Source organism: Microcaecilia unicolor, chromosome 9, assembly GCF_901765095.1.
Source record: "Microcaecilia unicolor chromosome 9, aMicUni1.1, whole genome shotgun sequence".
Classification (NCBI taxonomy): Eukaryota; Metazoa; Chordata; class Amphibia; order Gymnophiona; family Siphonopidae; genus Microcaecilia; species Microcaecilia unicolor.
Genome location: NC_044039.1, coordinates 11,991,870 through 12,018,784, shown reverse-complemented (window position 1 = coordinate 12,018,784; position 26,915 = coordinate 11,991,870). Strand labels below are relative to the sequence as shown.

The 26,915-nt window shown below is 44.9% G+C and overlaps 1 protein-coding gene across 6 annotated transcripts; it reads left to right on the top strand.

The window, feature by feature from the left end:
- Window positions 1-954: 954 nt before the first annotated feature.
- CSRP2 (cysteine and glycine rich protein 2) lies at window positions 955-26,856 on the top strand. 6 transcript variants are annotated; one of them, XM_030213816.1, is made up of 6 exons: window positions 955-1,024; window positions 7,398-7,519; window positions 14,112-14,280; window positions 15,399-15,528; window positions 21,168-21,261; window positions 23,568-26,856. In XM_030213816.1, exons 2-6 carry the CDS (start codon window positions 7,408-7,410, stop codon window positions 23,642-23,644), a joined length of 582 nt encoding a protein of 193 aa, XP_030069676.1. In that variant the 5' UTR covers window positions 955-1,024; window positions 7,398-7,407; the 3' UTR covers window positions 23,645-26,856. The 6 variants fall into 6 exon arrangements, with proteins under 6 accessions (XP_030069676.1, XP_030069677.1, XP_030069679.1 ...); XM_030213817.1 differs by having other exon boundaries at window positions 969-1,024; window positions 7,401-7,519; XM_030213819.1 differs by lacking the exon at window positions 955-1,024 and adding an exon at window positions 1,092-1,304 and having other exon boundaries at window positions 7,401-7,519.
- The last annotated feature ends 59 nt before the right edge of the window (window positions 26,857-26,915 follow it).

Here is a 26,915-nt window from a genome sequence, read left to right as displayed (position 1 = left end):
GACTCTGGGCAAGTCACTTAACCCTCCATTGCACCATGTAAGCCGCATTGAGCCTGCCATGAGTGGGAAAGCGCAGGGTACAAATGTAACAAAAATAAAATAGATACTATTGGAGATTCTACATGGAATGTTGTTACTATTGGAGATTCTACATGGAATGTTGCTATTCCACTAGCAACATTCCATGTAGAAGACTGCGCAGGCTTCTGTTTCTGTGAGTCTGACGTCCTGCACGTACGTGCAGGACGTCAGACTTACAGAAGCAGAAGCCTGCGCGGCCACATTGGTGATCTGCAAGGGCCGACTTCTACATGGAATGTTGCTAGTGGAATAGCAACATTCCATGTAGAATCTCAAATAGTAGCAACAGTAGAGGAGTGGCCTAGTGGTTAGGGTGGTGGACTTTGGTCCTGAGGAACTGAGTTCCATTCCCACTTCAGGCACAGGCAACTCCTTGTGACTCTGGGCAAGTCACTTAACCCTCCATTGCACCATGTAAGCCGCATTGAGCCTGCCATGAGTGGGAAAGCGCAGTTTTACAAATGTAACAAAACAAAAAAAAAACATTGAGCTAGTTGTGTTGATTATCATTGAGTTGCCAATAAAAAATAGTTGAAACTAAAATAAGTACTGCTATATAATATATATATATAAAGTGTTTTGATTGCAACCACAAAAAGGCGGTATATCAGCCCCCTCCCGTTTGAAATCTAGGGCTGGGGACGCCCCCAGTGGTGACGTCAGTATCTCCTAGGGGACCCTCCCAGCGGTGACATCAGTGACTCCGCTCCGCCCGTCTGACTTTAAATCTACGGCTGGAGACACGGGGCCACCCTCCTTGGCTGGGCGGTGACGTCAGTAACTCCGCCCCGCCAAGTCTTTACAAATCATGGCTGGTATCCTGCCCCGGCCAGCAGTGACGTCAGTAACTCCGCCCTGTTTGAGAGGCTTTAAAGGCGCGGTGGTGGGCGGCGTGGATTGGATTATTGGATATTTGGGAGCCGGTCTGGGCAACGTGGAGGAGGTAAGAGGCGATTCAGAATCGGGCTTACAAAAAGGAGGGGGTGGCGTCAGAGCTGCAGAAAGGGGAGAGCTCTTCCCTCATCCCCCTGTTGCACTTCGCGGACTCTCGTGGACGAAGTAGCCTTTTGTGCGCCTTATTCGCCCGAGGGTTAAAGCAACGCGTATAGCCTACGGGCGGAATTGAAAACATAAAGGGGCGAAGCAGTTGCAGGATTGCTTGAGTTTCCCAGTCGGGTGGGGATTCTGGACAAAGCAAAGTTGGACAAGCTAAGGGAAGAGAGGAGTGAGTTTAGCTCCAATCAGGGAAAATCAAATTAAGGATCCGGTTTTGAGAGGGACCTGGGACCTGCTGCGTCTAAAGAGGACGGGATGAAGCCTGTTAATCAGTGTCCCTGTAATCTGGGAGCCCGAGTAAGGCATTAAACTATTAAAATGGATCAGTGGGAGGAGGAGAGTGGCTTTTCAGCTGAGGATCCTCGAATAGCGGGGTTGTATCATGTCCCCCCCCCCCCCCCCAGGACCCCGCCAAGCTGGGAAGTCCATCAACAGGAAAACCTGAAATGGTGGGATTTGGTGTGGAAGACCCAGGCTGTGAGTGGTTTATATTTGCTGCAAGTATAGGAGCCAGTTTTTCAAAATTGTTGGGGGATGCTAAACCCAATGGAAACAACCCCTTCCTGGACACGTACAAGGTACTTTGTTAATATTAGGGGTGCTCAAGCACCCACAGAGTCGGCTCCAGTGGCTGTGTTTTAGGTTTAACCCAATGGAATTGGAAAGAATTTGTCAAGGGTTAAGAAATGCTTGTCTGGAGCAAAATAAAACTAGGTATGTGGGGGGAACCGGATGGGCTTCTGCAGTGTAGAAACCATTAGACCATATTTCTCTAGAAGTCCCAGAACCCCCAACTGCTTCTCCCATAGAGATACATAATGTAGTGAAACATAGCTAAGGAGTTGCTCCTTTTGCCATGGCAAATGTTTTGACCCTGTCTGAGAAAGAAGTTAATAGATGCCTGAAGTGTCTGTAGACAGAAAATGAGAGGGTTGCTTTAATACAGCTGCCTCAAGGTAAACAGATGTTGGTTGAAACCTTGCATGCTGTTAGATTAAGTATTGCACCTAGATTGCCTTATTTAGATGTGACTGGTGTGTGCTGTTGTGTGTTTAATTCTGGCCCTGTGGTGGTGTAACAATGTAGGCCTTAGATGCTGGACCTGACTTATGGACTTTGTAGCCGATGCAGAGCAGCGCCTGTTAAATATGGAATGCTGCAGTAAAAATTCCCAAGTTGTAAACAGCACCCAATGCACAAAGGGGATCACATGCAAATGAGATGCACAGGTCCCCTTTCATGCATTGGTCGCTGTTTGCAACCCAAAGTTGTCAAATGCATTTGACAGCTTGCTAAAAATCCTTGGTAGTCCAGTGGACCATCTCCTGATCTCCCTGAACAAAAAAATACTTGGAGATCCAGTGGACCACCCACGTGAAACAATTGGATTCCACTCCTTACACAAAAACGCTGGTGGTCCAGTGGACCCCCAATTCCCCCTCGGGCTGATAAGGAAGTCAGAGACTTTGAAAAGAAGATTGCATTGGAGGCAAAAACAAACGTTTTTTAGGTATATTATTGTTTACTGCTAGATGAGGGCTAAAAGGAGGCACTCGGGGAAGACAAGGCCACAGCAGAGAGATTAAATAAATGCCTTTGCTTTTGTATTGACCGAGGAAGATGTGGGAGAGATAATGCCAGAAATTATATTTGATGTTGACGAGTCAGAGAAACTGAAATCTCTGTAAACCTGGAAGATGTAGTGGGGCAATTTGACAAATTGAAGAGTAGCAAATTACCCGGACTGGATGGTATACTGATCGAATTGAAAAATTAACTTAGAGCTATTAGTAATGTCTATTTATTTTTTAAATCTAGCATGGTACCAGAAGATTGGAGGGTGGCCAATGTGATGCCAATTTTAAAAAGGGTTCCAGAGGTGATCTGGGAAATTATAGATTGGTGAGCCTGACTGTGCCGGGCAAAATGGTAGACATTATTATAAAGAACAAAATTACAGAGCATATACATAAGCGTGGATTAATGAGACAAATTCGACATGGATTTAGTGAAGGGAAATCTTGTCTCACCAATCTACTACATTTCTTTGAAAGGTTGAACAAACGTGGATAAAGGTGAGCCGGTCGATATTGTGTATCTGGATTTTCAGAAGACGTTTGACAAAGTGCCTCATGAAAGACTCCAGAGGAAATTGGGATAGGAGGTAGTGTTCTATTGTGGATTAAAAACTGGTTAAAAGATAGGAAACAGAGTAGGGTTAAATGGTCAGTATTCTCAATGGAGAAGGGTAGTTAGTGGGGTTCCCCAGGGGTCTGTGCTGGGACCGTTGTTTTTTAACGTATTTATAAATGATCTAGAGATGGGAATAACTAGTGAGGTAATTAAATTTGATGATAGTTATTCAAAGTTGTTAAATCCACAAGAGGATTGTGAAAAATTACAAGAGGACCTTATGAGACTTAGGAGACTGGGCATCCTAATGGCGGAAGACATTTAATGTGAGCAAGTGCAAAGTGACACATGTGGGAAAGAGGAACCCGAACTGTAGCTACATGATTCAAGGTTCCACGTTAGGAGTCACAGACCAGGAAAAAGATCTAGGTGTCATCATTAGTACTACTACTTCTTAACATTTCTAGAGCACTACTAGGGTTACGCAGCGCTGTACAGTTTAACAAAGAAGGACAGTCCCTGCTTGAAGGAGCTTACAATCTAAAGGACGAAATGTCAAGTTGGGGCAGTCAAGGTTTCCTGAATAGAGGTGTAGTGGTTAGGTGCCGAAGGCGACATTGAAAGGGTGGGCTTTGAGCAAGGATTTGAAGAGTTATTCCAAGCATGGGGTGAGGCGAGGCAGAATGGGCGGAGCCTGGAGTTGGCGGTGGTGAAGGGTACTGAGAGGAGGGATTTGTCTTGAGTGGAGGTTACGGGTAGGAACATAAGGGGATATGAGGGTAGAGAGGTAAGGAGGGGCTGCAGATTGAGTGCATTTGTACTACTTTGAAACCCTCTGCTCAGTGTGTAGCAGTGGCTAAGAAAGCAAATAGAATGTTGGGTAATAGAAAAGGAATTGAAAGCAAAAATGAGCTATATTGCCTTTGTATCGCTCCATGGTGTGACCATGCCTTGAATACTGTGTGCAATTCTGGTTATCACATCTCAAAAAAGATAGTGGAATGAGAAAAGATGCACAGAAGGGCGATGACAGTTATGAAGGGGATAGGATACCTTCCCTATGACGAAAGGCTAAAGCAGCTATCATTTTTTAGCTTGGAGAAGACTGAGGGAAGATATAATAGAGGTCTATAAAATGAATGGGTGGGTGTGAATTGTTTTACTTTTTCCAAAAATACTAGGAGTAGGGGGCACTCAATGAAGCTGTTTAGTAAATTTAAAACAAATCGGAGAAATATTTCTTCACTCGGCATGTAATTAAACTCTGGAATTAATTGCCAGAGAGAATGTGGTAAAAGCAGTTAGCTTAGCAGGGTTTTAAAGCTTTGGATTGCTTCCTAAAAGACAAGTCCATAAGCCACTATTAATATGGACTTGGGGAAAATCCACTGTTTATTTCTAGGATAAGCAGCATAAAATGAATTGTACTGTTCTGGGATCTTGGCAGGTACTTGTGACCTGGATCGGCCACTGTTGAAACTGGGATACTGGGCTTGATGGACCTTCGGTCTGTCTTCATTCTTTTGTTATTTAATGTGCAATAGTACTAATCCATGATATAGCTTCTTTGGGAGCATCATTCCTTGTGTTTTGGAAAGCTGTGCAGCTCTGATTTGTAATGCTACGATGTCAGCTGTGGTGTGGTACTGAAGCCAAGCACTTAAAAATTGGAATCTTGGATCCTGAAGGCGAGTCAAACAGCAGGAAGCCTGCTATGCTGAAAGCTAATTTTAAATGCTTAATGTTTTACTAGTTCCTATAAAACTGTGGTGGGTGGGGAATGTCGAAGTGTGCTGAGCTTCTTTAAAGCACAGTAAAAATCAGTGAATGCCTTAATTTGAAATGGCAAGTGACTTTGAGTGTTCACTACAATACGTGTGGCTACATTTTGGTTCATGTAGTAAGTTGCTGTTTTGACCAGTGGTTTCCTCATTAGCTGTGGCTTGTGGCAGTGCTTCTGAACTGTGCAGACCAGTGACGTAGCCTGGGTGGGCCCAGGTCCACCCACTTTGAGCCAAGGCCCACCCAGTAGCAGCACACCTATGATGTGGCTGGCACGGATCCCCCAAGCCTCACCAGCCAAAAATCTCCCAAAAACTGACCCTCCTGCATACCTTGCATCGAGCAGCGACTGATACATACTGCTCGCACCGGCCCCACAGCCTTCCCTCTGATGTATTCCCACCTATGTGTAAACAGGAAGTTGCACCAGAGGGAAGGCTATGGGGCCAACATGAGCAGTGTGTATCAGTTGCTGCTCGTTGCCAGTGACAATCTGCTATTTAAAAGGTATGTGGGGGGGGGGGGGTTGATATTTGAGAGACAATATGGCACGCGGGCGAGAGAAGGAGAGACCAAATGCCTTGTGGGACAAGACAGAATTCTTCTGCCCACCCATCTTGGGCCCAGGCCCACCCAAAATTGGTGTAGACAGACTTCAGGGTGCAATCCATTCCTTGCCTAACTCCTGTAGTTACAGGTTCATGCCAAAGTGGTTTTGGCAGCTCTGAGTTTGACAGCAAGCTTTCCCTTATGACTAGCTGGCCCTGCTGCCAGGCAGGTGAATAGCAGGTGCTGGACGATAGTGCCTGGACTTTCCCAGTTAATTTTCCTTGCACCTTTATGATTCACAGTGGTCACAATTTACAAATTGTTCAAATGAACTCTTTTCTCACAAGGGGGTAAGGCTTCAGGTTTTAGTACTTGCATCTGTTCACTGGATCTGCTGGTTGTCTACAACAGAATTGTATGTCTGACATTTTGTGGTGGTTGATGCTTCATACGTTGATAGTGTACAGACTGACTCAAAATAAGAACAGGGTTTCAGTTACCTAATTATGTAAGAAAACTATGCTTGACAAACCAGAATAACGGCTATGGTGTAAGGCTGGAGGTTAAGGCCTGGTCATTGCTACCCCTGTAGACACCAAAAAAGCCTTTTAATTTACATAGAGATTTTATGAATTTAAGTAGTTTTCCAACATTGAAAGTCTCTCCCACACAGAAAGCAAGTTGTAGCTTGAAACTTTACACAAGAACGGAAAGGCGCCATCCACTGAACAGTTCCCAAAGGTAGGAGTAAAAACCATCAGTTTCCAGTGCTTTTATGTTTGGTTAACCTGTTCATGGAGGCAATTTGTCCTTGTACCCTTTGCACAGACCCTAGGGGAGGCTTAGTATTGGGGCTCAAATGTCCTCTGACACGTTGGTTGCTCCCATCTAGAAATATTCTCTTCTGATGCTGGAATGGCTTCAGCTTGGGTCATGGAAGGGAGGGGGCTGAAGTTGCAGTTTGTGATAGGGAAGTCTTTTGACCTGAATGAACTCCAAATTTCCAAACAAATCTCTTCATGCAGTTTTATTTGTAAACTAGTAAAAAAGGCCCATTTCTAATACAAATGAAACGGGCGCTAGTAAGGTTTTCCTCGGAGTGTGTGTGTGTGAGAGAGTGAATTTGTGTGTCTGTGAGAGAGTGTGTGTGTCAGCATGAGTGTGTATGCCAGGGCCACCCCCTCCCTCCCAGTTCCAGGGTCCCATGGAACTGAGAGGGAGGGGGGACGGAGAACGTTGGAGGAGTGATGTCAGCAGGTGGTTACGATCCCAGTGAGACACATTGGAACGTTGGAGGAGCAAATTATTATATTAGATGTCAAGTTGTGTAGACGTCATTTTGTCCTCAATGACTTTTTGTTACCTTGATCATTTCCTGTTGGCAGGGAGGACATCTGAGGAGGTGCCATTAATATATTTTATTCTTTCCTTTTTCCTGAGTTTATCTTGCATATAAGATCTAGACCAGGGGCGGGCAACCTGTGACTTGCAAGGCTATGGGAAGTGCACATAAAAGGTGATTAACCAGAGTTTTGGCAATTTGAAATACTATATTATAGAAATGTTTTCAGAATAGAAAACTCGAGCAGTTTTTCCATTGTTTCAAAATTTGTACTTATCACAGGTTCGTGGAGCTCTGTGCATTTCCGGTTCAGACTTTACATGCGGTGGTATACGAGGGATAATACTAACATTTATGCAGCCCTCTGCGTATAAAGGTTGCCTACCCAGTCTAGACGTTGCTTACTTGCATAGAGAATGTTAAGGTCCGTTTAACGACAGATTCCCTGTTTCAGCAGGGCCAGGATGCCTAACTGGGGCGGTGGGAACAAATGTGGTGCCTGCAGAAGAACGGTGTACCATGCTGAAGAGGTGCCGTGCGATGGCAGGTCTTACCATCGATGTTGCTTCCTGTGCAGTAAGTATAATGTCATAAGTTTGTAACGGGAACGAAGTATTGCCATGTAGACTGTAAACCAAGTGCAGCACATTTAAACTGAGGGTGTACTGTGATCGGTCTACAAGAATTTACCAGCAACTGCAGGAAAAATGAGAACTGAGCCGAGATACAAGGCTGGATTAAGGCAAAGCAAACTAGGCGGATGCCTACCTCAGATATATAGGAGAGTCCCTGTGTGATGTGCTCAGTGTTGCAAAATGGCTTTTTTATTTTTTCAGGATGCTACTGATTTTTGCTTTAATAGCAGAAGGATGGCTAAAATATCTGAACCTTTTTCAAAATTACTGTATCTGCAGTTTTGCCCTCTGTCACACTACGAGTGACTTTGGGGTAGCATCCAGCGCCTGGGTGGGTACCAGAAGACAGGAATGGAAGGGGAAGGTCGGTGTTGTGAACCTTCAGCAGGAGGTGAGAGGGCTGAATCCAGTGGTGTGCTGGAGCAGGCTCTCAAGGCTCGCAAGAGCTGGTTGTTAGGTTTTTAAGAATTTTGGGAGCCGGTTGTTAAAGTAGGGCCCTCCATGGCTACTTTAACAACTGGCTCCCAAAATGTGGGCTTGGGCCCCCTGCTGAATTCTCTTTTACTTTGCTGGTGGGGATGCTGAGCCCTGCCAGCCAAGTAAATAGACTGCTGCTGTTCCCTGCTCCTTGTTTCCAGCTCTGAGCAGCAGGCTGAGACTTCTCCAGCATGTGTGAGAAGTTTCAGCATGCTGCTCAGAGCAAGACGTTGGGAGTGGTGGCAGTCCATTTATTGGCTGCCAGCAAAGGTATGCCTAGCGTGCCCCACGAAGGGAAGGAGGAGAGAGGCAAGTGTTGCTCCCCCCCCCCCCCCCCCCCCGCACACCCCTGGCCCTTCCAACTGCAGAGCTGGCTACGTCCAGCACACCCCTGGCTGAATCCTAGGCTGATCTTCAGAGTGACTATCGTGAGGGGGGGGGGGGGATACTGAGAGGGGTAGGATGTGAGGGCTGCAGCAGTGAAGGTGTAGCCACACTCAATTTTGGACAGGTCTGAGCCCGAAGTGGGTGGGCATGAAAATCCCGCCTGGCATTTCTCCCTCCCATCCCAGGCAGTCGGGGTCTCAACTCCACTCCCCCAACCCCTTGGTACCTTTACACCAACAGGAAGCAGTGACTCATACCTGCTGCTTGTGCTGGCCTCAAGCCTTCCCTCTTGCAACTTCCTGGTCCCATGAACAGGAAGTTAAATCAGAAGGAAAGTAGCAGATATGAGTTGCTGATTGCTGCCGGCAAAGAACTGGGGGGTTTAAAAGGTATTGGAGGGTTGGGGAAGTTTAGTTAAGAGACCTCTGATTGCCTAGGGGAGGGAGAGATGCTGAGAGACTTCAGCTGGTGGGGCTTGGGGATTCCCACCAGCCACATCATAGCTGTGCCCACCCCTGGCTATGCCACTGTACAGTAGGCGGAGAAAGAGCTGGGAAGGAAGTGCAAGGTCTTTCCAGGATGCTGAGCAGAGCTCATTTTTTTTTGGGGGGGGGGGGGGGGGGGCAGGGGGGGATGCTTGGCATTTCATGCAGCTGCCCACTGCATAAGGGTCTCTTAAGAGCAAAAGACTGGAGGCAGGCAGCATGAAGATCCTTTTGGACGTTTGGGCTGGAGATGTTCAGATGCTCCTATTAGCTCATATTAGCCCTCTCCTCCTCAAGTCACTTCACTGGCTTCCTATCTGTTTCCGCATACAGTTCAAACGCCTCTTATTGACCTATAAGTGCATTCACTCTGCAGCTCCTCAGTACCTCTCCACTCTCATCTCTCCCCACTTTCCTCCCCGGGAACTCCGTTCACTGGGTAAATCTCTCATCTGCACCCTTCTCCTCCACCGCTAACTCCAGACTCCGTTTCTTTTATCTTGCTGCACCATATGCCTGGAATAGACTTCCTGAGCCGGTCCGTCAAGCTCCATCTCTGGCCGTCTTCAAATCTAAGCTGAAAGCCCACCTTTTTGATGCTGCTTTTAACTCCTAACCCTTATTCACTTGTTCAGAACCCTTATTTTATCACCCTCACTTTAATATTCCCTTATCTCTTGTTTGTCCTGTTTGTCCTAATTAGATTGTAAGCTCTGTGGAGCAGGGACTGTCTCTTCATGTTCAAGTGTACAGTGCTGCGTACGTCTAGTAGCGCTATAGAATTAAGTAGTAGCAGTAGTACATGGAAGGGAGCTTTACTATACTGATACGTCTTTGCATCCTCTGAGGCAACCAAGAAAGCTAAATATCACTGTTATGCCTTCTGTTTATCAAGTCTTTTTGACACTTAACTCCAGGCTTATGCTTTGAGCACACATGGCCTGTAAATCTCACTTTCTGGTCTAAAGTCTCATTCTTTGGAGCAGTCCACCCTTAGTATCTCTGGTTCGTACCAGAGGCAATGGGGTTTCACTGGTTCTCGGGCTACTGCATTAACCATTAGGCCAACCATATTCAAAGTACTTGCACAATCCACGTTTGTGCCTGCGCCTTCCTGGCCTGTGTGTGAATATCCTGTGGGGAGGGCAAGGAAGATTTGTTTATTTGACATTTTATACCACACATTTTACCGTACAATTTCAAGTTCAGTGTGGCTAACAAGCTAAAAACCTGAACCCAAGTAAAACCGAGCTTCTCTGGGTCCCTAACATGTGGATACATACCTGACATCAAAATCCCTTTTGGGAAGTATGAACTCCCCCTCAAATCACAAATCGGGAACCTTGGAATACAGTTAGATTCAACACTTTCTCTGACCTCATGTGCAACTTTCTTTAAATCAATCACCTTACTTTCTAACTCTTCCTACTTTCTTACCTTCTATATGTTACGTCTTTGCTTTACCCTTCGCTTTCACCTATAATGTTCCATTATGTATTGTGTTGACATTGTAAATAGTATACCATGCCATACTTTGTATTGTTTTGAAAATATTTTTTACTGCTGTAATTCTCAAGCTCATGCTTGATCTATACTTACTGTACACCGCCTTGAGTAAATTCCTTCAAAAAGGTGAAAGAAGTTGTTGAAAACACTGAATGTGACTCTGGCTTTTCGAGAGAAGTAAATCTCATGGTAGGGACCCACAGAAAATGTATTTATCTTTTATTTGGATTTTCCTCACTACTTTTTCAGTAGTAGCTCAGGGTGAGTTACATTCAGGTACACTGGGTATTTCTCTGTCCCTGGAGGGCTCACAGTCTTAGTTTGTACCTGAGGCAATGGAGGGTTAAGTGACTTGCCCGAGATCACAAGGAGCAGCAGTGGGATTTCAACCAGCCACCTCTGGATTGCAAGACCGGTGCTCTAACCACTAGGCCACCTCGGCCACTCCACTCCTGTATGCCTAAATCCCAATATAATGATCCAGTCCTGTTTACAGGGTTGAAATGTTTCAGAGAGGTCAGCTGTGCCAAATCAGTTTAGTGTAATTTCTCTGAAATACCGCGTCTCTCCAGCACTTTCTTGGCCAATGGTCAAACTAGGGCAGGGCTCTAGGACAGTTAGGGAAGTGATCTTGCTGGTCACTATTGTGGAAAAGTATGCAGGATTCCCCTGAACTGTACTGTTTACTGCATGAGAATGTTGCAGGATGTTTCATCTATGTATTTGCTTACATAGATATTAATTTTTTGCGGAACTGAGACCTCCATGCACAGCAGGCACTGGCTTTGAAACAATGTTCTAATTTAAAGTTAAGGAAAAAGCAGATGTGTGTACTTCTCAGGGAAGCAGAATATATTTCCCCCTCTCTCCCCCCCTCCCCCCCCCCCACTACACAGTATCACTACCAGATTTTCCCATGTGCTCTGACCCTTGGCTTTTTGCCTGCCTCATGTTGGATGCAGGCTTTTTGTTGTGGGAAGCATTAATTGACTTGCAAAAAACGAGGGACTGGTATTTTTTTGTCCCTCAAATTTCCCGACAAAGGACAAATGTTTAGTCGTGACCTTAATGTGTGGAATGCCAGAGGGGAGAGCAAGTGGGTAGTGCGGAGCCTGTTAATGTTGCCTACTTGAAGACAATACAAGGGTTTACTGAATGTGGAGCCAATATTTCCATTTTACAGTGTAAGGTTATCCAGGAGTTGACTAACATTGAAACTATGGTGCACAAAAGTATTCTCTATACTCAGAGCTTCAGTCTGTGGGGTCTCTGGAGTTGAAAATCTTAAGGTCAGCCACCTCTGAACGAGACATTTCCAGACTCCTGCAAAAAGGGCTACTGTGTTTTGTTTTGCAAAGGGCTCATTTTGAATGTGGGTTGGTGAATCTAATTGTATAAAATCATGAAGCAATCAAACCTCTCAATTGTTATAATATAGGATTATAAAGGAGGGAAAGACTTCAGAAGCTCAACCTTTTTGTTAATTGAAAGCTTTCAATTAGCTATGTATGGTTGATGCCTACTATATCCATTATTCAAGGACTTGCCTTGATTGTTTTCAAAATGGATATTTGGCCAGCTCCTCATCAGTCAAAAACCTCCTGAAAATTCTTACAAACTTGTCAATATTTAATAATCGGCTGCACTTATCTGAGCTTTGTGGCATTAATCTGGCTGGGGACGCTCAAAGTGGGTTGATTGCTTGATTCAACATTTAGCGGTAGTTTACCAGCAGTTATCCATCGGTAATCTTATATAAAAACATGAAGGCAGGGCCAGCTTAAGATCAGGAACAGGCAGCTGGAGCATTAGTGTCTTGGACAGCAAAGATCTGCATGAAAACATAAGCTCTGTCAACCTCAAACAACCACTGACCTGTGTTGACTTGCAGAAAGATAAGCAATTTTCCAAATAGCCTTATACTGGGTAAATGATTTGAAAATTGCCCTCATGTGGGATAATTACCAAAATCTTGGAAGAGGGTGGCAGGATGCTAGGGCCTGAAAATTTGAGGGAGGGGCATAAGGTTGATGGTTTGCCTAGGGTACCAAATATCCTTGCATCAGTCTTGAATGCGGGGCTTGGCTTTTTTTTTGGGGGGGGGGGGGGGGAGGAGTGGTCAGGAATGTTCTGGAATTTGAAATTGTGAACTGCATCAGGGGTGATCTGCCCAAGCCCCTCCCTTCCAGGCAGTCTGCAGGGAAGAGGGGAGGGGGAAGCCTGGAGTTGAGCAGAATCTACTCCCTAATCCAGTCCAACTCTTGTCGCTCTTTCCTATGGTTTGACTTTTCCTCCCCCAATTCCACATATTAATCCCTGACTACATGGTCTTAGGGTATTGGTTTACTTTAGACTTTGTACATGTCCATGCCACCTAGTAATCTGAGCATGACTTCATCCATCTCACATCTGTGAATTTCTGCAAATGTTTTGGCCAGTAGCCCGTTTTGCAGAAGGCAGCGTTACTGGCTAAGGGCTAGGTATTACAGCTTCATTATAGAAAAGGATAATTTCTTGCCATGATAAAAAAAAATAGTTGCCAAGAACAGCCATGTAATTGAGATGCTTTTTGGTAGATTGTATGTTCATTCCTCACTGGATTGTATTTAGGAGCAGGCTAATCAAACTGCCCACATTTCAGGAATGTTGGATTCTCTTAATGGGTAAGTTGCAGGGTATGGGACAAGGCAGGGACAGTGGCCAAGAAACAGGATTTGCCACCATGCTTCAGGACTGGGGGGTGGGGTTGACCTACACAAAACCTCATCCTTTGGATGACCTTTAAAAGCAGTCTGAACATGCAGACCTCTAGAGTAGCCCCCACACTCTGGAATGGACTTCCAGAGAGACTTGCTTAATATAAGATTATTTCTACTTCAGGAAGCGGGTGAAAGCTTGGCTGTTCAACCAGGCCTTTAATGGAATAAATAATTTGCTAATCACACGCACACATGAGGAATGACGCTGGCTGCACATACTATAGCAGGGCATGTTTATCCACGCCTACTGTAGCTAAGATAATGTTAAAGGACCTTTCTGATCTCATTTGTACTTTCCTTAAATTAGTCTCTTATTTTCTTACTGTTATTCCATCTTACCTATCTATACATTCCATCTTTGCTTACACACTACGCTATTAAAATATTTATTGTTGACATTGTAATGTAGTAGTAGACTATGCCATTGTTTGAATAATTTTACTGCTGTAATTGTCTATAACTTGTTTGAGTCCTTGCTGTACACTTCCTTGACTGAATTCCTTCAATAAGGTGGTAAATAAACTCGAGTGAATCCTAGAAATCTTAGCTTTGTACTTAAGGAAAATGTAGCACTTTGAAAACTTGTAGAGGTAATTTGAATGTCTGTAGATTCAAAAGCAGAAGGTTGTATAGCTCGAATGTGGAACGTGCTTGCAGAGACCCCATTGTCCGACCATCCTTATCTCCAGGCTTGCCATTACCTTTTGTTTCCTCTGTCAATCTGTGCTTGTTGGCTCCATGCCTGACTCTTCCAGGGTTTGTTGAATGGCTTTAGTGATGTGGGTGGATGAAATTAATTTTCAGTCTTCTAGGCCTTTTATGCTTTTGAATTGTCAGAAGCCATATATATATGACTTCATGAAAAGTATACGACATCCAGCCTTGGATATTAAGTGCTTGTGCTTATTCTTTTAACCAGTGGTCTGCAGGAAAAACTTAGACAGTACAACAGTAGCGATCCATGATGATGAAATTTACTGTAAGTCTTGCTATGGGAAGAAATACGGACCTAAAGGTTATGGATATGGGCAAGGAGCTGGCATCCTTAATATGGACCGAGGCGAGAGACTGGGCATCAAGCCAGATGAGTAAGTTCAGAAAGAGTAATACTCTACCACACTGAATTGGGAGTGGTGGTGGGGGTGGGGGGGGAGGGGAGAGGAGAGAGAAGGGCTTGCAAATGCATGCTATGATGGTATTTATCAAGCAGGGCTATCGGGCATTGAATGGTGAGGTCCCAGGAGACAACCATCTCCAACCTAGGAAAGATGTGATAAGGGTTACTCTGGGAACAGGACATAGGTTAAGAGATGGAAATTATATAAAAGGAAAGGATATAACAATATTGAATAGATTTCAGAGCATTTCTTAACCCTCAGTATGACAATACCAACTTATTTTAGGTGTTCTCTGCTTGGTTAGGGGAGGATGGGGTTGGAATATTTGATATTACTCTATCAGATGACCTGGGGTCATAAGAGTCCAGATACCGGGTCATCTTAGTGTTTGTTTACATTTAGGGTGGTAGGGTCGGAGGGGGGAGAGGGGTGATTTTTTAACGCTTTGACCAAGGACTAGGGTAATGAGGGGGGAGGGAGGGAGCGCATTTTCACAAAACAAAAATGGGATCAAATGTTATCCAGTTGTTGTCTTTTGATTATTGTTCTGCTAGGTTTGATTGAAAATCTTGTCTAGATTTGATATTTTGTTAGATGTTGGATATGCTTGATCCTGAATAAAAAATCGTTTAAAATTAAAAGGAAAGGAAATATGACCTGCTGAGCAAAAAGGTACCAAAAGTGGAGTATAACTTATCTATACCATAAGATAGAGGGATATCAACTGCATAGGCCTTGAAAATTTTAGCCTCAGGTATGGACTAAGGCCTTGATACATTTTTTTAAAGTACATTTTTTGGAAAAACTCATTTGAAAAATAGGAAAGTTAAAAACAGGCATTTCTGTAATCTGTAGGAAGTTACAGTAAAAATTTTGACCGTGTTTTGTATGAACTATGATCAGATTTCAAAAACGAGTTGCCCAAATCTAACCCCCCACTTTTATAGCCTTTATATTTGTTATTTGTAACCCCACTTTTTGTTTTACCTTTTCCCTCAGCGGGGTCACATATTCAATTATATTTAAAAACAAGTGTGTACTAGGTTACAGGCAAATGAGTTTATTCCATGTTTCCTCTGCTATTGTAGAACACAATTTTTGAGACACGCTTCAAATACCAACACGTCAAAGTTCGCTCAGAAATTTGGGGGTGCTGAGAAGTGCCCTCGGTGCAGTGAATCTGTGTACGCAGCCGAGAGAATAATGGGAGCTGGCAAGGTAAGGCTGGAGATGCCCTTCTTAACACCTAGTGAACCACAGATCTAAATCTAGAGTTAAAGGTTTTAAATGGGAGCATTGTGCTCACTTTTCCAGAAACCATAACTGGTCTCCCAAAGACAGGGAGGGGAAGGGGGCTGTGAAAATGAAATGGAGAACCACAGATCTAAATCTAGAGTTAAAGGTTTTAAATGGGAGCATTGTGCTCACTTTTCCAGAAACCATAACTGGTCTCCCAAAGACAGGGAGGGGAAGGGGGATGTGAAAATGAAATGGAGGAAGGTCTAAAGACAAGGAGGGGAAGGGGGATGTGAGAATGAAATGGAGGAAGGCGGCCTAAAGACAGGGAGGGGAAGGGGGGATGTGAGAATGAAATGGAGGAAGGCAGCCTAAAGACAGGGAGGGGAAGGGGGGATGTGAGAATGAAATGGAGGAAGGCAGCCTAAAGACAGGGAGGGGAAGGGGGATGTGAAAATGAAATGAAATGGAGGAAGGTCTAAAGACAAGGAGGGGAAGGGGGATGTGAGAATGAAATGGAGGAAGGAGGTCTAAAGACAGGGCGGGGAAGGGGGATGTGAGAATGAAATGGAGGAAGGCAGCCTAAAGACAGGGAGGGGAAGGGGGGATGTGAGAATGAAATGGAGGAAGGCAGCCTAAAGACAGGGAGGGGAAGGGGGGATGTGAGAATGAAATGGAGGAAGGCAGCCTAAAGACAGGGAGGGGAAGGGGGGATGTGAAAATGAAATGGAGGAAGGCAGCCTAAAGACAGGGAGGGGAAGGGGGATGTGAAAATGAAATGGAGGAAGGTCTAAAGACAAGGAGGGGAAGGGGGATGTGAGAATGAAATGGAGGAAGGAGGTCTAAAGACAGGGAGGGGAAGGGGGGGATGTGAGAATGAAATGGAGGAAGGCAGCCTAAAGACAGGGAGGGGAAGGGGGATGTGAAAATGAAATGGAGGAAGGTCTAAAGACAAGGAGGGGAAGGGGGATGTGAGAATGAAATGGAGGAAGGCGGCCTAAAGACAGGGAGGGGAAGGGGGGATGTGAGAATGAAATGGAGGAAGGCAGCCCAAAGACAGGGAGGGGAAGGGGGATGTGAAAATGAAATGGAGAACCACAGATCTAAATCTAGAGTTAAAGGTTTTAAATGGGAGCATTATGCTCACTTTTCCAGAAACCATAACTGGTCTCCCAAAGACAGGGAGGGGAAGGGGGATGTGAAAATGAAATGGAGAACCACAGATCTAAATCTAGAGTTAAAGGTTTTAAATGGGAGCATTGTGCTCACTTTTCCAGAAACCATAACTGGTCTCCCAAAGACAGGGAGGGGAAGGGGGATGTGAAAATGAAATGGAGGAAGGTCTAAAGACAAGGAGGGGAAGGGGGATGTGAGAATGAAATGGAGGAAGGCGGCCTAAAGACAGGGAGGGGAAGGGGGGATGTGAGAATGAAATGGAGGAAGGCAGCCCAAAGACAGGGAGGGGAAGGGGGATGTGAAAATGAAATGGGGAACCACAGATCTAAATCTAGAGTTAAAGGTTTTAAATGGGAGCATTGTGCTCACTTTTCCAGAAACCATAACTGGTCTCCCAAAGACAGGGAGGGGAAGGGGGATGTGAAAATGAAATGGAGGAAGGTCTAAAGACAAGGAGGGGAAGGGGGATGTGAGAATGAAATGGAGGAAGGAGGTCTAAAGACAGGGAGGGGAAGGGGGGATGTGAGAATGAAATGGAGGAAGGCAGCCTAAAGACAGGGAGGGGAAGGGGGGATGTGAGAATGAAATGGAGGAAGGCAGCCTAAAGACAGGGAGGGGAAGGGGGGATGTGAGAATGAAATGGAGGAAGGCAGCCTAAAGACAGGGAGGGGAAGGGGGGATGTGAGAATGAAATGGAGGAAGGCAGCCTAAAGACAGGGAGGGGAAGGGGGGATGTGAGAATGAAATGGAGGAAGGCAGCCTAAAGACAGGGAGGGGAAGGGGGGATGTGAGAATGAAATGGAGGAAGGCAGCCTAAAGACAGGGAGGGGAAGGGGGATGTGAAAATGAAATGGAGGAAGACGGTCTAACGACAGGGAGGGGAAGGGGGGGGGGATGTGAGAATGAAATGGAGGAAGGAGGTCTAAAGACAAGGCCTACCATAGCACCATATCTGGTCATTCCTAATTCTCCTTTCTGTGCACTGCATATGGGATTGTTGAACCACTCCGCATGAAATGTCAAAGGGAGTGTAATTTTATTAATGTTACAGCCTATGTAATCAAGGATTTTTTTTGTTCTTTTGTGGTGGTGGGGGGGGGGGGGCATTTTCTGGTGTATCACCTGCAAGCAGGTGTTGAGAATGTATTCCAAGCCATCCTAATGCACTTTGTATTTCTTGTAACATCTGTCTGCAGCCGAGCCACCAGAACCATAATGGACAAAATATTTTAAGACCATGTGCATTAGACCTAAAGCCTTTGATCAGGGGAAGACCCAGAAAGATTCACAGGCAGTATTTCATGACAATTCTATCCTTAATCATTGGTCTAAGTATTCCCTAGATCAACTTGAAGAATGTACATTTTTTTTTGTTCATAAATTCTGAAAATTGTATCTAAAGGCCACGTTCAACACTTTCACCCCGCCAGCCTGCTCATAGAGCTTACAATTTCTTATCCACAAACTCTGCTTCTCTTAGGGTTTGGCTCATGCCATGTTTCAGGGTGTTGCACTTAGGTATACTGGGTATTTCTCTTTCCCTGGAGGGCTCACAATCTAATTTTTTGTGCCTGAGGCAGTAATGTGACTTGATCAAGAGGAGCAGCAGTACAATTTGAACCAGGCTTCCTGCAGCAAATTAATGATAACAGGCACAGATCTGTGGGAGGCCAAAAGCCAGCACAGAGGACAGGAAAGTAGAGGAATGGCTTAATGTAGTAGTTCCCAAACCTGGTCCTGGAGGCATCCCAGCCAGTCAGGTTTTCAGTATATCCACAGTTCAATAGTTGAGAGAGATTGGCACGCAGTGGAGGCAGTGCAAGCAAACCTCTCTCCTGAATATTCATTGTGGGTATCCTGAAAACCTGACTGGCTGGGATGCCTCCAGGACCAGGTTTGAGAACCACTGGCTTAATGCTTAGAGTAGTGGGCCGAGAATCAGGACCGCTAGGGTTCAAATCTGTTTCTCCCACTGGAACTCCTTGTAACCTTTGGCAACTCACTTTAACTTCAACTGCCTTTAGTTATAGCTTAGAATGTAAGCTACCTGGACATGGAAATTTGTGAACTTATAATTCAAGTCAGATTTGGAAAAGGTGAGAAAATGGAAGGGGTAGTTAAGGTGCAACTATTGATACAATGGAAGTTAGTTGAATCTTAATGCACCTTATACAGTATTATAATGCAAGTTAATACATAAGCCACTGTGACATGCATGAGGAAATGCAAATATTTGATTTGCATAGTAATCAATATATATAAATGGCGAGTGTCGTACTCACTCGCAAATGCGCAATAGAGACCCTCTCTGCCCTGCCCCCGTGTCAATATGTGATGACGAGGGCGGAACAGAGAGGGTCTCTACTGCGCATTTGCAAGGGACACCGCCGTCGCTAATGCTCCCCCACCCGGAGTCGCCGCCGCCGCCCACCTTCCACCCGGTCGGGCCCTCGCTCCGCTACTGAAACAGCGAGGGCACGCAGCACACAGCTCTGCTGAGCTGCTGTCGGCCTTCCTTCTTCTTCTCTGCCTGTGCCCCGCCCTCAACGACGTTACGTCACACGAGGGCGGGACACAGGCAGAGAAGAAGGAAGGCTACGGCAGCTCAGCAGTAGAGCTGTGTGCTGCGTGCCCTCGCTGTTTCAATAGCGGAGCGAGGGCCCGACCGGGTGGAAGGTGGGTGGTGACGGCTCCGGGGGGGGGACGGGGGATGAACGAACTCGGAGGGGGAGCGGCAGCGGCGAACTCGGCGGCGGGGTGGGGGGCCTTTCAACCCCCCCTCCTATATTAGCCCGTTTTTACGGGCTGAACGGCTAGTGTTTTGCATATAACACAGCTTAAAGTAAACGCTTCAAACAGCATTATACAAGCAAAAGTAACACCACCTAACATTAGTCCTCAAACTGGTGGCCTGATGCTCCCAACCTGCATCTTAAAGGGGTCAGCACATGCTGGCTTCGGTCTCAGAATGGCCTGCTGTGGCTTCTAGTTCGACTGCTGTTACAGGTCACTCAACCATTTCAGCAGCACAGAGGCCATGGGCAGGAGTAACTGGGAATTGCTCCTGCCCCAACTAATCACTAGAGCCCCAGGGGAGGGACAGGGGGCCTCTTTCTGTGCACAGGGAGGGGGAGGAAGGAAATCTAGGGCAGCCAGCATAGTTAATTCCAGCTGAAAATGCACCATCATGTTTAGCCAAAACTAAAACCAAGCTGAACATGAATTGTGGGCTACCTTTAGTTCCTAAACTGAGATTTGATCAATTTTTACCCCAACTTATCTGATTATACCTGGTGTGTAGGGGTTATGGGCAGGGGCGTAGCCAGACCTCACCGGGAGGGGGGGGGGGGGGTCCAGAGCCCGAGGTGGGTGGGGAGGCACTGTTTAGCCCCCCTGAGCTGCTGCCGCCACATTGGATCCCCCTGCCGGCCTGCCGACGATCCCCCTTGAACCTCCCCTCCCCCGCATCAGATACTTTGTTTGCTGGCGGGAGTCCCCGAACCCCGCCAGCCGAAGTCGTCTTCAGCGCCAGAGTAGCGCCTTCGTTCAACTAAGTTCCTGGTGTGATCAGCTGTTTGTGACGCCTTACGTCCTGCACGGGGCTACATGCACGGTGCATACTCTCTTCGGCTGGCAGGGTTCAGGGACCCCCGCCAGCAAACAAGGTATCTGATGCGGCAGCGGGGCGGGCGGCGATGGTGGGGGAGAGTTGGTGGTGGGAGGGGGGGGGGTCAAAGGGATCATCAACAGGGGGCCAGGCCCCCCGTAGCTATGCCACTGGTTATGGGACAACAATGGCCCCCAGTCACTGCTGTTGGGGCCAGGTTCAAAATGGTGCTGGTGACTCCTAGTGGTAGTGTTGTACTACTGCTAGGGGGCTTTATATAGCAGCTTAACCCCTAGCAGTAGTCCTTTGAGACTCGCTAGGCTTTATCAGCAGGAGAAATGATCACTCCTGTCCAGTAACCCCTAACACCAGGAATAGATGTTAAGGCTGGGGCCCTACAGGAGGGGAGGAGGTTGTAATGGGGCAGCTTCAGGAGGAAGGGGGAGCTTTGACTGCCTGGGCCCTTTAAGATGTGGCCAGAAACCATCATGCTACAAGTTAGGGATCTGATGCTCCTCAGTAGCAGCACAGATTGACTTTGCTCAAGTTATATTCAGCTACCCATGAGCATGACTATCATGCGGTAATGGAGTATCAGTTAGCCATTCTCACAGTAAACTAAGCTGCAGTAAAGTCCCAACTGTTTTACCACAGCTTAACTACCCTCCTAAATCTCAAATCCAAAATAATTTCGAGCCAAAGGTCCTCTGGCTGGATGGGTTCTTAGTGGTTGGAAATGTAACCTTCACAGAGCACTAAAGTAATTCAGGGCTGTAAGTCGTTGGTAGTTCTTTATCCTGTCCAAGCTGTTCAGTTCTTACATTAATCTTTCCTTTAGCCATGGCACAAAAACTGCTTCAGATGTGCCAAATGTGGGAAGAGTCTAGAATCTACAACAGTGACTGAGAAAGAGGGGGAAATCTATTGCAAAGGTAAGCGTTTGAGACTTGGTAAAATGCTGGATTTTTCTGGTCGTTTAGGTGGTTTAAACAGAATCCCAAGCTGAAAAAGATGCTTATCTAGGCTCTATACTTTATCATTCACACTGTGATGCTCATGATCAAGCCAGTGTTTAATGATTTAATGGAGGAAAAGACCTCAAAAGTCTAGGCACAGCAACAAGTGTAATATATTAGTGCCGGCACATAACTCTCGTATTATCATAGGTCAAAAAGCCTCTACATATCCTATATAATAATTTCCAACTCCAACGTTCTGAAGCTGACTCCGTGGCACTGAAGGGTTTGTAGGGTTCGTGCTGCCTGTAAGCATCTCTCACTGGCCCGCCCTCACGTCAAAATGTGATGACGTCGAGGGTGGAACAGTGAGAAGGGAATGCTGCACAGCTGCCAGGCAAAGGAACGCGACGTCACACACGAGGGTGTTGTCGTCCCTCCCAGTTCCAGGCCGCCTCCCTCTGAATTTTAAGTCATCTTCACTTACCGAGTTGGGTTTACGGCAGCAGCGGTAACAGGCGTGCAAGCTCGGCCCTTCTCTCTCAGCGCTGGTCCCGCCCTCGTGGAAACAGGAAATGAGGGCGGCACCAGAGCTGAGAGAGAAGGGCTGAGCCTGCAAACCTTTTACCGCTGCTGATGGCTGCCATAACCCTGACGAGTTAAGTCAAGATGACTTCTAAAACTTGTAGGGAGGGGTGCTGGAACTGGGAGGGAGGGGGACCCTGGAACTCAGAGGGAGGGGCCCATGGCGCACACTTTCATTCTCTCTCTCATACACACTCCGAAGAAAACCTTGCTAGCACCTGTTTCATTTGTGTCAGTAAAGGGCCTTTACTGATTTAATGAAAATTAGTAAAAAAAAAAAAAAAAACACTGGGTTGAGCTTGAATATCATGGTGTGAATGAAAGTATAGAGCCTAGATAAGCATTTTTTTTCCCAGCTTGGGATTCTGTTTGTACAAGCATTTTTTTTGCTGTGATCTTTGTCCAGACATTTCTGAGTTTAGGTTGTTCCCCAGAACAATACCAGCAACTTTTGGGGTGAATATTCCCAAATCTGCAGCGACACTCCAGGCTTATGTCCACTTGCAAAAAGGTTTTAGCTGGTCTAGAGTACCAGAGTCTTGCTATGGCTGCGTTAAACAGGTTTTCCAAAAACACTACGCTCTGTGAGCTGAAACGAAGTGCTTCCTGGCACTGCACTGTTAACTTATTTGAATAGATCTAGGTATGTACATTTCTAACTGAATTTTAAACTGATTTGCCCATTCATGTTACCAAAAGTGTAAATTAAGAATTACATACCAGTACAATGGAAGTAGATTTGTTCTATCACTAACCATTAATACCACTGTTATACTCATGTGATGTCACATCCATATTTTTAAAAAAATCTCTTAATTTAAAAACAGTAGCAGTACATTTTTCTTTAAATATATCTAAAAAGGTTAGATACCAACACTGCTAGGTCTGTCACAGATGGAACATACTTTGAAATACTCAATAGCCAAAAGGAAGCTCCTTGAATTAACCTTGATGCCAGTGTTTGGGTAGACTGGCTTTGGATGTAGTCACAAGCACTTCAGGCAGTGGGTTCCCAGATCAGGCCTGGGGGAACCTTGATCATCAGCAACTAGTCATGAGAATGACTTGCATGCAAACTTTCTTCATGCGTGTTCATCGTGGAGACCTAGAAAACCAGACTACCCTGTCTGCCATAACCTGTTTTGTTTTCAGGGTATCTACCAAACATCTCTTGTATATTGTTGGTATCCTAACATGGCTGGCTATGGGGTCACCAGAGTGGCAGTGCTCTTCACTCATGTTTGTCTATTGTAGCCTTGTAGTTTCCTGGTACAGGCTATAAAGTCCAGTAACTTTGTTATGGTACCTCAGTCATGGCCTTAAACTCAGGGGAGCTGCTTCTTGCTCTGTCCTCCCCTGTGTGCCACCCAGCACGTGGATGCTTGCATTAGCATTAATGCAATCATCTGGGTCCTGACTCCTGGCACAGACAGGCGCAGGCACACAGGAAGTGGCTTGCCAGGGCCCCCTCCCCCCCCCCCCCCCCTTTGGAGGCAAAGACAGAAAGGGCCTGGCTATGTCTATCGGCAGCCCTGCCCTAACCACATGAACCCAAAGTAACTCATAAAAATTCAGGTAGATGTAATGGCCAATCTGCAGGTTACACTCACCATGCCTCTCTAATACAGATTACCATCTGTTTGGCCACTGCCTTGACACATGAAGTAACTTTTTTCTTGTTTTTTTTCCTCTTTAAGGCTGCTATGCCAAAAATTTTGGACCCAAAGGATTTGGCTATGGCCAAGGAGCAGGTGCGCTGGTTCATGCCCAATGAACAAGTTTGTGTCTGCTGAAAGTAACTGCTGGGATTTCAGTTTGCAGCTGGGCTTTGAACAAATTACTGGAGTGTGCCAATACCTCTGTAGATTCCTGCCTTTGCATATGGCGTGAACTTTGGGCTATACAGCAAATGTTCAAGGTTTTAATACAATTTTGCATATTAAATTACGGTTCATGTATAGTGCCTCACATACTCGAGTCTTTTCTTCAGGACAGAAGCCACTCTAAGTCTGAGTGCCTAAAGGCAAATGGGTTGGTCACGGTTTCAAAAAGTACGAATACTAAAGCAGTGTTTCTTATGCTGTTGGGTGAGGTACTCCCTAGCCAGTCTGGGTTTCAGGATATCTTATGCATATTCATTACAGGTAGCCCGAGAACTAGACTGGCTAGGGAGTGTTGGAGGAACAGTGGACCAGGGCACATGCCAAAAAGTTGGTACATATCAGTGAAAAAAATTATTATTTTTTTTTTAACTCAATGCTGGAGGATGTGGTAACAGCTGTTGGTGTAGTTGGGTTCGGAAAGCTGCAGGAAAAGTCCACAAATTGCTAGAAAGGGAGAGTTGGGGAAAGCCACTGCTTATCCCTCAGGCTTTAACTTTGTGAATCATGCCAGGTACTTGTCTGGAATGGCCACTCTTGAAAAAAAAAAAAAATACTGGACTTGGGCTTCAGTTTGACCCAGATATTGTTCACATGTAATTATCAATATTATGATAAAGTGCCATGTACAACCAGTGTTCCCACTAACCAGGTTTAAGCTGTGCAAGTCTTCCGCTGGCATTCCTCCACTAGGCTTTCCAGAGCCCTTGTGATGTACCTGTCCCTTGCAACATTGCGCCTCCCTCCACAGGCTGAAATGCCTGTGAAAGATTCCCACTAAGCCGCATTGAGCTGCAAAGGAGTTCTGTGTGTAACTACCCAATGACCACACTTTAGGAGAACGAGCTTAAATCACAAGACAGCTAAAATGGTTCAGAGGCACGATGAAAGTCAAAAATATTTTAATAGTTCGTGTTCATTCAACTAATAACTTACAAAAATCTCATGGATTTAATTTGTGTAAGGAAAGCTAATTTATTAAACATTTACTGATTTTCTTTGTTCACAATGTAGTACAGCAAGATCTTAACAGTAGTAAAATAATACTTGGCACAATTATAAATAAAATACAAATGATATCCATAAGCTTAAAAGGTAGTGACACTGTTGAATGTGGATTAATATTCCAATCAAAATCCGGGTAACAAATACCTGCAAAGAAACAGCACATAAGGGCGAAGACAAAGGTTAGCCCAAGCAGGGGAATCTGAATGTCCACTTAATCTATTGGGGTTTTGCATCTTCACTACCATTTCCTTCTATTTAATCAGGAGCTAGATAGCTGTTTATCATCATTTCAAGGACTGGCTTTTAAAGACCTCAAAGTTACTCTCAATAACAAGTTAGTGTGAATCCAGAATGTTACCAAGTCATCCTGAAAAAAAAAAAATCCGTACATTTCATCACATTATTGCACATCCTATGAAATTGTAAGACCACGTTTGGAAGCCTGCAAAATGCCTGAGAGTAGATAAGGGTAGATAATTGTAACTTATTAAAAGAGGGCAAAACAGAGCATCCCAATTCAGCCCAGCTCATTTGACCATAGAAAATGTGTAAACTTTAATTTTTGTTGAATTTCTCAGGACTTTTCTTTGCCCAGGTGAGAACAGACTTTCAAGGCAAACACAGAGCTTTCATTGTGTTTTCCCATACTCGCTCTTAAAATCTAAAGAGCTGTACACTTTTGGATATACTTTTCATTTCTTAAAAAAAATTCAGTTAAGATGTGGCAAAGAAACAACCTTTCGGAACCCTTCATTACACAAAAAAATTGTTTTCTAATATTAAAACAGGTATAATAAAGTTGTACTTTTTCTAGGTCTTGATACAAGGTTTGGTACTTGCTAACTATGTAGGTGTTGCGCTAATCATGATATGAATGAAAAAAGGGTTAACTGCAAACACTGAACATCAACTATTTACAGTGTCGCTGCTCTTATGAAGGTAAAGGGTCTGGATTTTCACACGATTGGTTTAATACTTGTAATGCTGTACTTTACAGCAAATGCTAATTTTCCCAAGCATCAAACATGCAGTGATCTTGCAGGATATAACGCCAATGGGCAGTACACATGACAAGAAGCTCATTAGATATACCTCTTCCTACATTTTTTTGGTTGGATTAAAATGAAATGAGCAGCTTTTAAAAGTCCACTAGAGAGACACACTCACAAAGAGAAACTGGTTTGATAAATTAGTTATATACAGATACACATTCTTTACACTGGACTCAAGGATCTGCTTTTAAAGGGGAAGGGAGATCCCTCACAGATATCTTTGACCCACTACATTACTGCGGCACATCAGTGAACAAAAACCAAGTTCAGTTGCTCGGTAAACAATAGATAATGAAGACGGTGAGGAATTCACCATTCTAACATGAAAAGCTTAAAAAAACGGAATAGGACCAGTGCATTTTATATTCCATAATGAAATACCACTAGAATGCAGTTAACTAGCTGCCATCTTTACCAGTATGAAAGTTTAGCTGAAGCTGGTTTCTCAACCAGTGAAATTATCAAACAGGGTTCCCAAGTTCCAATTACCATTGAAATAACAAGACGCTAACATCACTGGAAGCTGAACTCTGTCTCTGCCAAATCATCCATTTCTTACCTTTGTATAGTTGAATAATGTATTTGTTGACCAAACTGATGCTTTGATCCTGGAGGCACAAGGAAATAAAATGATTTGCCTGAGGTCATAGGGTCAATGACAGATAGGAAAAGCCTTGAACCCATTGCCCAGATCAGTGCACTAACCACCTCCCTTATAAACAAAGGTATTTCACAATTTTATTTTGATATGAACATTTTAAGGAACGCACCTCTATATAATTGTGACATTTTGTATTCATATTTCACATCTTTGGTTCCACCTGTGTACTCTCTATAAAACACTCTGCCCTCCAGTGCATGGCCTTCTTATATTGGGTTATTTCTAATGATTGGTCACCTTTATTACCTAAGATGTTGGGGGGGGGGGGGGAATGATCCCTTCAAGACACCAAATCCCATCCTGTTTGTATTGCAGCACACTGGTAAGTTATGTTGAAAAGTAAAAACTTTTCTCCAAGCCATTAAGTAAAAAAACAAAACAAAAAAAAAGTGCTTTTACACCCATGTAGCTGTGTATTTTGGACTACAGAACCTCTAAAACATG

What these genes read in the sequence shown, in the direction of transcription:
- CSRP2 (XM_030213816.1), top strand. Translation starts at nt 7,408, where the DNA reads ATGCCTAACTGGGGCGGTGGGAACAAATGTGGTGCCTGCAGAAGAACG. An exon ending in GAATAATGGGAGCTGGCAAG is followed by an intron (nt 15,529 to 21,167) that starts GTAAGGCTGGAG and finishes TCTTTCCTTTAG; the next exon opens with CCATGGCACAAAAACTGCTT. An exon ending in GGGGGAAATCTATTGCAAAG is followed by an intron (nt 21,262 to 23,567) that starts GTAAGCGTTTGA and finishes TTCCTCTTTAAG; the next exon opens with GCTGCTATGCCAAAAATTTT.